Raw genomic sequence first — 13,954 nt, 5'->3', positions numbered from 1 at the left:
CAAAGACGACAAGGACATGTTAAGAAAATGGAAAAAAAACTGAGAAATTGGTACCGGATGACACTGTAAAAACTTTGATGGAGGGCATCAAGCGAAAATGCGTTCAATTTGACACTCCATCGATTAACTTTTCTTTTGATTTTTGAAGTAAATATATGTATAAAATTACCCTAAAATTTTGGTTTGATTCTAAACATTATTAGAAAAATGGCATGACATTTTCGGTGTCGCAATAATTTCGTGTTCACCCTTTAGAAGCGTCCTAGAAGCGTCCGGGATCGTTGATTTTAAATATGTTGAACTGTGAGCAGTACTTGTTGGAATTCATCGATACTAGTTGCTTGGTGGAAGCATGGTGGAAATTCCAACATTCTTTGGGAGTCTTTATCCTGACGGAATTCATGGTCCTCTATTACCGATTCGAATAAATTGATCGATCCCAGTTCATGTGCGTTTCTTTCAGAATATACATTTCAGGGAAGAAGTCAGGGAAGTCTTTTTATTGATTGATAGTACTAAAAATCATAAACATGAATGTTTTACTTAAAAAAATACTTGACGTGTCCACGTGGACATTATCTAAGCCCCCTACCACCTCACCGTGGGCAAGCGTCGACATTTTTGCGAGAAGCAACTCGATAGTGACCTTTGCATTGTAGATTTCAAATGTTATCAATTTCATAACTACTTCAATAATTAATTCGGAACGATATTTACTGTGATGTGTTTCAGAACATGTTTTGGTTCTGATACTGCTCAATATATTTTTTTGTAATTTCAAGAGAAATAGGAACCGTGTATAAAAAAGGAACCATGGAAAAGGAATCGTGTATAAAAAAGAAAAAGGAACCGTGTGATCAAGCAAAGCTCTTTCTTAATTTGGGTTTATGAGTTTGTATAATGAATTCACCTTCATGCAGGTTAATTTTTCTTCGTATATCTCCGGATGTCAACGATTCCGCGTTCACCGCGGTCAACGATTCGATAACACTGAAGAAATTCGTGACGCAGTTACATCGTACTTCAAAAAGTTGGACGCTACGCACTTCGCGCTCGGAATAGAAAAACTCGTGCCACGCTATTTAAAATGCCTCGAACGTTACGGCGATTATGTAGAAAAAATAAAATAAAACGTAGATTACGAAAATCACCTTGTTTTTGTCCTAACTTTATTTTTCCACGATTTGTGAGGCACTGAAACTTATTTTTTGAACGACCTCCGTAATATAAGTGCACCAGTGGCCGAGTGGTTATCGTCTCACATTATCATGCCGGGTGTTCGGGTTTGATTCCCGTTCTGGCCAGGGACTTTTTCGTCAGAGAAATTTCCTTCGACTTGCACTGTGGTCACGCGTATTCTAGAGCTTGCCGCTCGGAATACATTCGAGGCGTGTTATTTGGCTTAAGAAATCTCAACTAAGTATTAATAAATGACGCTAGTTAATGCATACTGTTTTTTGAAAGGTTCAGAATTTTGTGACGGATAATATTGAACATGTTTGTCGTCGAGCCGAAATTCAATTCAAAACCCTAATGATCCCCATATTTTCTACAATAAAAATCAAATTTTCAATACTTATTTTGATACAATTCGAGGGCATGAAAAGCAGAGGTTCATTTTCTCGCCCCGAACGGTTTTGATCGACTATACATATGTACATATCATCGTAACGCAAACCGGATGAAGGGTGTCAGCTGCGAAGTTCGGTCGAACGGCCTGCTACCGTGTGGACAAATGCTAAGCGAGAAAAAAGAATGCAATCTACTACTCCCACTCTACAGTGGACTTTCCCTTTCTTGCTTCCTTCCGGTTGGTAGGCCCAAGCGCTGGGAAGAATGACTCTGTGGAAAAACATCTTCCTCTGTTGCTGCTGCTGCTGCTTGCTCGTCATGCTGTCCTCTGTCCTGGGTTATGCCTGGGCCACTGGCATGTGGAACGGATCTTGGGTAGGTTTAGCTGACCGACTGAATTCGCGACTGGTGAGCACAGTTATGGTGAGCTCGTGAAACGGTGCTGATGTGTGCGGTGCAAGTATGCGATGAGAGTCCTAATAATGATGCAACAGTTTTATTATTTCTTGAACAAGACCATCGAATCAGTGAAGTGATCTTTTTACAGCAACTTATTGGATATATACAATCGGCAGCATGCGTCGCCAATGGGGCATCATTCTCGATCCATTTGATGATGTAAAGCGTGTTGAGATTACCCGTGCGCGCTCGCAAACTGATTTCGAGTAACTTTAACATGATCTCTTTTATTCTGGGTATGTTTTATTTCTACGCATTTTTCGAATAACCGGCTGGTTCTGGTAGGCCACGACCACCAATGGTGACACGGCGTTGCATCTCGCCGCCCGGCGGAAAGATGTCGAGATGGCCCGGATTCTGATTGACTACGGCGCCAACGTGGATTTGCAGAACGGCGAAGGTCAGACGGCACTGCATATAGCGGCGGCCGAAGGCGACGAGGCGATGGTCAAGTACTTTTACACCGTTCGTGCGTCCGCGTCCATCATCGATAATCAAGGTAAGATAATTCTTATTTTATTGACGTGTGTGATTCGATTACTAGACCTAAACATTATGTGGGAAATTTGAGTCATTTAATTGTATTTTTTCGCTTGAATGAACCGCTTACCTTATTAATTTAACTTTCCATGCCAAATTTCTCGTCTTGATTAAATGTCGAGTTTTGAGTTAAGCCAAATGATTTTTGAATCGTGTATGTGTGAGAACTATGTCGAACAAATCATGTTTGTATATACGGAAATCAACTGCTTCATAAAATCTCGTACTTCAGACCCCGTTCGATTTTGGCACGTTTCGTTTTTGGCACGGTTCGATTTCGGTACATGTGCCAAAAACGAACGATTTTTCTTAAATTCTGTTTTTTTTATTTTCTCGACCTTCATTCAACTAATTTAAACAATGTGAAAAAAAAGATAATATGATTCTGCCACCCCGCATTTATCGAAGTACACATCTCAATAAATACAAACGACTCGTACCTGAAATTGTTAAATGTAAATGTATGCTGGACTGCAGCAAGCTATGAGTACCAATTTCAAGGATGGTTCGTTTGAATTTGTTGAGATGTGTGCCTCAAAAAATGCTAGATGGCATGGTAAAAACCCTAAGAGGCCGCCATTTGTATTTTCCAACGACCTTGTCCTTAAGAAATAATTATTGAAAAATTAATTTTCTCTTTCTTATTTCATCTTTATTCAAGTAATTGCTGTTTTCTTGAGCGACTTGGTGGGTTCGGGTCAATGCTGGGTCTAGAAGTACGATGTCCACCAAAATCGAATCTTCGTCTCCTTGTTTATCAAAGGAATGTTCGTCATCTCCTTATTTCTCTATGTCGTCGCACCCTTTGTCGTCCTTATTCAGTATCAGAGAGATAATTTTCGCGTATGAGTATTCATCAACGCAAAATTCTTCCTCGGGATATTTCGTTGTTTCGACTGTGTCGATGTCCATCTGGAAATCGAACAATATACGCAAAGTCTTTGTGCAGCAGTTCCAGCTACCCAGTCTATATTTTTCCAAGATCGTTGAATCACTGTTTCGGAGACATCTATCCATGTTTCATGCAGCCAAAAAGAAACATCTTCAATGTTGATTTTCTTCACCCATGGCTTGAAGTGGCTCATTAGCGATTTCGAGATGTAGTTTGTCTCGATACCTTGTTTTGGTAATTTGAATGACCTATTGGTCCATGGGCTGCAATAAAGGGGTCACAAGAAACATCACCTCTATCAAGCCGTCATCCGAAATGAGCTCATGTTGGAAATGATGGACCGTACCATTCTCAAGAAGGAGAACGGCCTTTGGTTCGATTACCACTCTACTGGAAAATTTCCGAATATTTGGTACAAAAGACTCGAGAAACCGCTTCTGAAATATGTCGCGAGTCGTCCATGCATTTTTCGAAGCGACATATTCAACGGGTATTTGCACGTTTTTGAAAGCCCTATGGGTTCTTAGTTTCCCAATTATAAACATCGTCAATTTGTGAGTACCCATAGCATTTGCGCATGTCATAAAGTTATTCTATATTTTGCCATCTTTAGCCCCTGAGCAGTACACTCTTCAGTGTATACCATAGTGTACCCGACGAGAGCAAAAGCTATAATATTCGCGTCATGTTTTTTTTCTTGATCCCTAAATACTTTTAACCACTAAAAATTTAACAAAAAAAAATTTTTTCTCAATAGTTTTTGGCACGGTTCGATTCTGGCAACATAAAATATTCGGGCGTGTTGCCAAAATCGAAGGGGGTCTGTACATAGGTAAATATATTTTTTTGTTACAAATCCTCGATTAATGAGTGATGCAAATGTAAATTATGTATCAGACGATTATTTAAATTCAAGGGAACTATATTTGCTTACTTAAATGAAACGACAAAAAGATCTAACATGTCTTAACATTAGTAATAGTGGGTGTACAAGTAAGTTTCAATAGATTTTAAATTAAATTAAAATTAACAGTCTTCAGACACACCTATATGGCTCGGTTAGTCACTCCCAAACATTTGGCAATATCTCCTCCAATATCCAGTGGAATATCTCAATCTATCTAATCTTTGGTCCATTTATCAGTTTATTCTATGACCCTCGAAATACAAAAATACAGATTAAATAAATCAGGAATTATAGACTAACTTGGAAGGTTACTAGTTCGAAATGTTGTTTCTATCAAATTTTTTCACCAATTACTCTGTCTTTATAAAAAAATAATTTAAAATAAAAACATTTAAATTTTGGATTCTATTTCGAATTTTTAATACATACCACGACCAGCTATTCATTCATCGCATTTGAACATCAAACTTTTTTGACTGTCGCTACCGTGTGCTTATGAACAAAACTACGAACCATGTTAATAGTTAATAGTATTTTTTGAGCTTATACGAGGGTCACTATTTATATTTCGGGAATTGGCAACGTTGATGTCATGTGAGTCCATCTGACGGTTCCATCGTAAAGTTTGACATTTTTGACGATATACGTACTCAGAACATTTTGTAATACGGACGCTATTTGTTTATTTTATATTTAGTTGAAAGTTTGGTCTCGGCAAAAAAATGGAACTGAATCGTGAACATTTTCGTGCGATAATTTTTTACGACTTTCGACGTGGATTATCACAACAAGAGTGCGTCAATCAACTAAATTTGACTTTTGGCGATGAAGCTCCATCAAAAAGCACTATGTATCGCTGGTATAGTGAATTCAATCGTGGTCGTAGTTCGCTGTCCGACGAGTTTCATGAAGGTCGTCCAAAATCGACTGTAGTGCCAGAAAACATCGATGCTGTGCACGAAATGATTAAGCACGATCGTCATGTAAGCTATTGTGAGATTGAGGCATCCCTAAGCATTAGTTCCACCAGCATATATGCGATTTTACATGAACACTTAGTTGTGCGAAAATTATGTTCACGTTGGATCCCACATAATTTGACAATCGCTCAAAAAAAAGGCTCGTGTCGATTGGAATAAATGCTTTGAAAATTGGTTTAAGCGCATGCAAAAGTGTATCGATCATCGTGGCGAGTACTTTGAAAAACAATAAAAATATATTCGCAGCTTAACTATTTGTTTTTGTTTCTGTTCCCGAAATATAAATAGTGACCCTCGTACATATGGAGAGATCTCCTGCCTAAGCCCCCTTTTGTAGAGTTTTTACGTCAATGATATGGATGATTGTCTAACTAGAGACTGCACGCTGAGACAACATGCAGACGATGGAGTTATTTCCATCACGGGTACTAATCCCGTCGTTCTGCAAAAGTCGTTGCAAGATACCCTGAACAATCTGTTCACGTGGGCCCTCAAGCTGGGTATCGAATTCTCTACGGAGAAAACTGAAATGGTCGTTTTTTCTAGGAAGCACGAGCCCGCCCAATTCCAGCTTCAACTATCCGGCAAAACGATCCAACACTCTATGTTTTTCAAATACCTGGGTGTATATTTTGATTCCAAATGTACCTGGGGGAGACACATTGCGTATCTGAAACAGAAATGCCAGCAAAGAATCAGTTTTCTCTAAACAATAACCGGAACACGGTGGGGTGCCCATCAAGGAGACCTCATTCAGTTGTACAAAACAACGATATTATCAGTGTTAGAATATAGCAGTTTTTGCTTCCGATCAGCTGCCAGGATTCATATTCTCAAGCTAGAGAGAATACAATATCGTTGAGTCTTGGCAGGAGTACCCCCGCTTATTATTCGGTTCACAGAATTATCCTACAGATTTCTCATCCGTTGCAAGATCATGAATCCATTGGTGATTGATAACTTTGAAAATCGACTCCAACTGATTCCTCAGTCAAATTTTATGTCTTTATACCATGAGTACCTTACCCATGAAGCGCACCCTTCACCAGGCATCTCCAACCAAGTTTGCTTCCCATACTTTTGCAATTCCTCTGTCATTTTTGATCTGTCCATGCGACAAAAAAAATAAATACCATGGAACCCCAGATCATCTACGCTCCAATGTTATTCCGTCGATATTTTCGGAAAAATATGGGAAAGTTAGATCTGATAAAATGTTCTTTACTGACGGTTCATTCATAAACGGGTCCACTGGCTTGTGCATCTTCAATGAAAATTCCAGTGCCTCTTTCAAACTCAAAGATCCTTGTTCCGTGTATGTCGCTGAACTGGGTGCGATATACTACGCACTGGGGATCATTGAAACATTGCCCATCGACCACTATTTTATTTTTTCAGACAGCCTCAGCTCAATAGAGGCAATCCGCTCAATGAAGGTTGATAAACGCTCATCTTATTTCCTAACAAGAATAAGACAACTATTGAGTGTTTTGGTCGAAAAATTATTCAAGATTACCATAGCATGGGTTCCCTCTCATTGCTCGATTCCGGGGAATGAGAAAGCGGACTCGCTAGCTAAGGTGGGCGCTTTAAAAGGCACACTTTTTGAAAGGCAAATTGCTTACAATGAATTTTTCCACATTCCTCGTCAGTATACGCTCGTAAGTTGGCAACGCATGTGGAGTGGTGATGAGTTCGGTCGTTGGTTACACACGATTATCCCTAAGGTCTCGACGAGTGCATGGTTCAAGGGATTGAATGTAGGTCGTGATTTCATTCGCGTGATATCTCGGCTTATGTCCAATCACTACAACCTAAACGCGCAATCGGCCAACCGCGAGTAATCGGTTACATATTACTAACATAGTCGTAAGACAAAAATTGTCAAAATATTGAACTCCCGGCCCCGTCATGCTAACGCCATATGTGCCTTAATAAAATATATATTTTGGAAAAAAAAATATGGAGATAGACGCGATGCAACATCGGTACACTATAAATCGTCACCATGTAATGGATTTCGATCAATGCGGAGTTCATTTTCAAAATTCATCTTCTATCTGGATATGCTGAAACCTATGATGTACAGTGTCTTGGACGATGCTCCTTCGTGTTGTATTTTTTATGAACAAAAATAAGGAAACATCGAGTTCAGTCACTCATTTTCGTAACAATATACCGTTATCGATCTTGCGTCGAACGAAATACAGTTATCCGAGATCATCGATCTTGGGCAGCCGTTTTCCAGTCACCACATGCGCCTTCATCCTAAGCCCACAGCTATCGTGTGTAGGGTCTACACAGGAGTCGACGGTCGATTCCTGGTTCTCTGCTGAAAATAGATTCATGCTTCTATGCTAAAGCCCATTTTTCAATTTACCGCCGAGTATTGAATTCAGTACATTACGCTCAAAAACTCACTCGTCGCACAAAGTTGAGGAAGTCCGGGTAAAATCGACACTTTGTGTAAACCGACACTCTCTGACTCTGCTAGTTAGATTATTTTTTTTTGCAAATCTTATGATGCCCTTTGTACTCACTGGCCATTACATACGTTTCAAGTCGCGGCGTGGGGGGTCTCCGTAGCCACATTGGTTGCGCGTTCGCTTAGTAAGCGATCGATTGTGAGTTCAAAACTCAGGGCCCTCATTGACCATCTTTGTGTTGTTACAGAATAGCTACGTCCACGCAACAAATCATCAGCGATGGAGATCGATCCACGGTCGAAACAAGATCGATTCATCCATACAACTGCTCTGCTCTGCAAGACACATCGGGCTGCTGTTCTATAAATAACTCAACAATGATCATATCAACTGTCTCCGCTGTCCGGTGGTCCAACTGGATTGGATGGATAATGGAAGAACAGAAAGAATACTCTTACGCCTAAATGGCTACTGTGTAAATGTACCATATGCAATGGTATAAAAGGAATACTGGCGAATGGCAACTGTGTGTAATGTGCTATAATTATAGATATGATAACCATGTGACATGTACACGATTCAAATTCGGCTCTGTTACAGTTAAAATACTAATGAGCCTAAAATAAATAAATGGGATAAAAAATAAAAAGTCGCGGCGTGGCGTTTCTGTCAAAACAAACAAGAAAACAAAACCGATCAACAAACTGAAAACAGTTTGTAGAATTGTTCTTTCGCTAGTGGAATTTTAGTGTTTTAGTCGGAATTTTGTGTAAAATTCAAAATATTTTTTGAACCCAATTCATCTAAGATCATTGTTTAGTATGTTCTGTGAGACAACGAGTGATTTTGTTCGGTAAAGATGCTCCGAAATATTGTTTTAAAATGTCAAACCCTTTCGGTGGAAAGCCGACACATGTTTGAAAAACAAAAGGCACTGATATTCAAATAGAAACAGTCAAAGCCAACATTGAGTAGGACATAGCAAAGAAAAGACTGCGAGGCCTTATGATATCCCTCGATCAGCGATTTTATTTTTTTGACGTAGGACTACGTCTTTCATTTCTATACCGGGGTGTAAAATCAAAGTTTCGAAAACGAAAGCGTTACGCCGGAGACCGAGATTTTGAGGGTTAATAGCTCCTAAACAATTGAACGAAATGGTATGATAAACACTTCATTCGAAAGATAAAATGTCTACGCGTTCTATACTTGTTACTTTCTGATCCAAAAACTTGTTTCAATAGTCTTAAATTTGCTTTCAAAATAGGCTATTGAAATCACCAATCGATATATAAGCGAGCGCCGCTCGGAAATCCACTCAGTTCTAATTGAACAGCGATTGGAGCATGTTGTCGCTGTTGTGGTGAAGCTCTTCATTTATCATGAAAGCGCGGATGAACGGTGTCACCAAGAGCCTGTTTGTGCACCTTAGGCCAGAAGGGAATCCATCAGGAGGAGAGTGATGCTACAAACGGTTCCCCGGGAAGATCTCGAAGCAGCCGCTACACACACACACATGCACGCACGGAATTCTTTCCGTTTGGATCGAGAAAGATCCGGAAAATAATCTGGAATTTAAAAATACATTCATGTGAAAGAGTTTATTTGAATGTTTTCTATCCATGTAACACTGTGACCAAATATGTTTCAATCAAGTGCTATTAACAGATTGTTATCGAGTTAGCATTAACCACTGGTGGGCTTCCAGTATCGAGGAAAATGTGGAAATACCTAATCGTTACTGAAAATAATCTGCCAGTTCCTCTGGGAATTTAAAATTACATTCATATGAAAGAGTTTATTTTAATGTTTTCTATCCATGTAACACTGTGACCAAATACATTAGGTTTTGTGATTTTTCAATCAATCGCAATCAACAGGATAGCTTCTGAAGATTATTCTTCCCCATCAGTAGGATATTTCCGTATCCAATATTGGATGCATAAAACCTTGTGCCTCCAACGTAACGCTCTCGTTTTCGAAGTTCTCCAAATATTCATTCATTCAGAATGAATTCAGATTCAACTTCATACAAATGATCTCTAAATCAACGATAGTCCTACGTCACCCTTGCGGTTATACCATAGATATAACCCACTTCCTGTTTTTATAGTTTTCATGGTGCCATATTTTTTTATATGTTTTCCTGAAAGCTGAAGTTTTTTCACATAATATATCCGAGTACCAGAGAGGTGTTATTTTTCGTTTTTAAGTTATGGTTTTTTAAAGTTAACATGTTTTCATTTTCCGTTCAACATATCTATGCGACTAGACTGGATGTATGCAGGGTTGCCACATATACAGAATATTCTGTATTTTACAGATTTTTCACCAAATTTGAGATACAGAATCTGCATATACAGAATTACAGATTTTTCAAAATTGATTTTAAAATATTAAATTTATTACAGTGTATACATAGATACCTTGGTTTATAAAAAAAATTAACGCAATGCAACGAGATGGATTTCGTTGGAGCCAGTTATTAAGCGAAATCTTGAGCAAGTTGAGAAGCTTAAACTAACTATTTTTAATGAGAGAAGACTGTTATTGTTAATAATGTTGGGTAGCTTATGTTTGGAGAGCTACGTACAACGATTCGGTGATGCTGGCCTTAATGCGAAAGATTTTGAAGACTTTCTGAAGAAGCCTGGGGATGTTTACGTTAGTATCGATGCAGAAGGAGCTGAAAAGGATTGAATTCAGCTAGAAAGTTGATTTTCAGATCGATTTGCTGTGACTTCTATATTGAACTGGTGAAACATAACTGCAGCCTTGATAAACCCTCAAAATTTCGTCAAGCTACAGGGTCTTTCAGATTGAACGCTCACGCAACAAATATTAATAATTTCTACAAAAGTGAACCGATTTTTATTTTTGAAAAACGAAAATAAAGATTATTTTAGAACATTTCGATAACGCGTTTTAAACGGTGAACAATATTCTTCATGCACAACCCTATCATTACGACTTCGATGCTGTTGAAAATCCGAGTTGTTTCTTCTTGAACAAGTTCATCGCCAAAGCGACGTTCTTGAGTTTCTTGCATAGCCCAACTTGCGGATAAATTATTAAATGAAGATCAAACTTAGTATGTAGAGAACTTCTACATGATCTAGCAATATTTTTTCAAATTTGAAGACGGATTGACAACAATAATACATGCCAAAGTCATATGATATGGGTTTCGCAAAACACTGCAGTACAGACCATCCATATTATAAGTTAATAAAAAGTATAGTATAAACATTATAATAATATGGTTATGATTTTCTACATATCTACATATCCTATAGTTACATTTTGGACCTATTCTATCCAATTCCTTTTCAAAATTCTATTCAATTCGAACGAGGAAAGTGTCACCCATATCTGGATGACGGGGCGACGAAAATGTTAAGTTCCTCCAAATTTTGTGGCTTGTAACATAGCAACGGTCCTTCACGTACCCCCAGAGGAAGTAATCGACGACGAGAATTGTTGAAATTCTTACCATAAAAGTACAAAGTTTCATTAAGACTTCGGTAACACGATTTCACTAAAAATACACGTTCTTGTAAATTGTACATCTTGACACTAAAAACCCTCCGACCAGACTGAACGAGTAGCCGAATATTATCGTCCCAAAGTGTGGAATGCAGTGTTACCATCGACGAAGCGAAATAAGTTTTTTATAAGGAGCTATTCGATATTTTTGCGTGAGCGTTTAATCTGAAAGACCCTGTACTAAACCTTAATGACTTGATGTGCCAATTTCCTCAATTCGTTGAAACAGGTAACAGACAAGGCTTGGAAAGCGAATTCAGGCTACTCAAGTCGAATCTTATGGGACAAAACTTGAATGACTCGGATATAACTTGGTCCCAGCTGTTGGATGTCTAAAGACGTGATGGAAAATTTTTGTATCCATTGCTAAGGTCGTTTGTAAGACATTTTTGATGACATCCATTAGCATGTGTTGAGAGAATATTTTTGCTTTACAGTGCCAACAAAACAATGTCTGGAAATCGGTTGGCTCCCACAATTATGGACTCTATTTTTAAAGCAAAGAACTATGTATCGGCTCAATTTTTTCCCTTAACTTCACGATACAGATTTTTTGGTTAAAAACACACATGTACAGATTTTTTTAGAAAATTTTACAGAATCAAATGTGGCGACCCTGGATGTATGTAATTATAATCCAGTTAATTGGCAAATGTGTTATTTAGCTAGTAGGCTTTAATTTGATATGTCGATCATCTGAATCGGTCCAGTAGTTCAAAAGTAATAAATTTTAGAAGAAAATCATTTTTGGGAAAAAAAAAGAGGAAAATGATTTTTTGGACCATCGGGTAACTTTGAAAAAACATAACTCAAAAACGAAAAAAAAGCCTCCCTATAAAAAGCCTATATAGTATTTTTTTCAAAAAAGGTGATTGGCTTTAATTTGATGTTCATCATCTGAAGCGGAGTAGTAGTTCAAAAGTTATGATTTAAAAAAAAAATGCCTTCTAAATGGCAACATGTTTGCGAACAAAACTGCGCATATTTGACTTAAATTGGATAATTTTAAGTATGTTAAATAAAGCGTCAAATTTCGATCACAATTACGACATTTTTTTTTCCCCAACCCAATATATATATATATATATATATATATATATATATATATATATATATATATTTAGGAAGAAAATATATTTAACAATTCGAATTGTAAAAATAAACGAATTTATCATTTTAATTACGTATCATTTGTGACTATCCCCCCTCACCTCTTTTCAAGTGTATACATAGTATATGGATAGTCTATTAGTACTTTGAAATTAATGTAACAAGTTTTCAGGTGTCGGTTTAACCCGCACTCCCATTTATTTCACATAAAAACGCATTTATTTTGATTCTATCAAAATTCAAGCTCTACCTAACATCAATCAACAGATTCTGTATACCTAACATCAATCAACAGATTCTGTAGAACAATTCATGTAGGGCGTTTTTCTTCGGGCGAAAGCCGGTTTCGGGATGTTTTGAACGTTAGCGAAAATGTTTCCGGTCTAGATTAGCTTAGCTGTCAGCCTTGGTGGAGATAGTTTTGTTACTGTCGTGCGACACCAAATCACACACAAAATTCCTGAACAATTATTTTCTTAGTGAGTCTAGTTTGATAATTCCCCACACAATTGTGTAGTCCAGAACCTTTATGGAATGGCGTCAGTTTGATATAATGATTGCAATGCCAGAGACATCAAAGAGTAAGTCATTTGGTCGCGCCCACAACTCAATCCGAAACGAAGACATGTGATGACGCAAAACAAGAAATAATAAGCGATGTTCATTGATTCGTATCTAGAACGGTACTGAAAGTTTGTTTTAGCGAGATCCAATATTCATGTTCTTGGCAAATATTAAAATTCGTTCTTCTTCTTTTTTTCTTCGTTCACGGAGACTTTGAATCATTCCCATTCGTTTATCGCTGATAAGTTGCTCGTTATTGACGGCATGGGTTGGGAGATTCACAAATGAGCGGAACAAATGTATGGGAAAATAGAAATGATTCTAGTTTTCATCAATTTCAACCGTTTACACAAAACGGAACTGTAATATATAGCCTAAAAATAAAATCTTAGGTAATTTACGATTCGCTTGGTATGTAAACCGTTAAAACCCGTTCACGGCAAAAAATAGTTATTAACGTTAACTTTATTTCATAAAAACGTGACCTGTTTTCTGATGTGACACACGGAATTACGAAGCAATTTCACTTAATTACTTGGCATGAAAGACGTAGTTCTAAGTCAAAAAATTAAAAATGGCCATGATTCAAATTCACGACATTTGCTTCGATGATCCTTCGATGATCCAACCGTTTGTTTTGTTAGAAAACTTAAAAAATGTAATGCCAAGCAGTCGAACATGAGCTTAAAATACTGGCAGCAAATATTTATTTTGACAGTCCATCATGTGTTGTACAAAAGCTGATTTGCAGTCGAATAAACGTTTTCAAATCGTTTCTCTGGCAATATGCTTCAATTTGGTCTAAATAACCTTTTTTACAACGTAGTTGTAAAGTTGTTAAGAATAGTTCAGTATATTGTCTTATTGAGCACTCAATACTATTGTTCGTTTATTATTAAATTGATTAATCTTGCAAAGGCTAATGAACGGTTCGTGTCGGTAGGGCACAGTGTAAAGA

General features: G+C 37.7%; 1 protein-coding gene across 8 annotated transcripts in view; it reads left to right on the top strand.

Moving 5' to 3' along the window:
* The window catches only part of LOC129780537 (serine/threonine-protein phosphatase 6 regulatory ankyrin repeat subunit B), a 176,997-nt gene that overhangs the window by 118,520 nt on the left and 44,523 nt on the right, over positions 1-13,954 (top strand). For all 8 annotated transcript variants that reach the window (XM_055788904.1, XM_055788905.1, XM_055788899.1 and 5 more), the window contains one exon: positions 2,317-2,530. In XM_055788904.1, the coding sequence (XP_055644879.1) occupies positions 2,317-2,530 (214 nt within the window). The remainder of the gene's footprint in view (positions 1-2,316; positions 2,531-13,954) is intronic.

The sequence above is a fragment of the Toxorhynchites rutilus genome, chromosome 3, assembly GCF_029784135.1.
Source record: "Toxorhynchites rutilus septentrionalis strain SRP chromosome 3, ASM2978413v1, whole genome shotgun sequence".
Taxonomy (NCBI): domain Eukaryota; kingdom Metazoa; phylum Arthropoda; class Insecta; order Diptera; family Culicidae; genus Toxorhynchites; species Toxorhynchites rutilus.
Note: the sequence above shows the minus strand (reverse complement) of the source record. Positions and strands in the feature narration are given on the sequence as shown.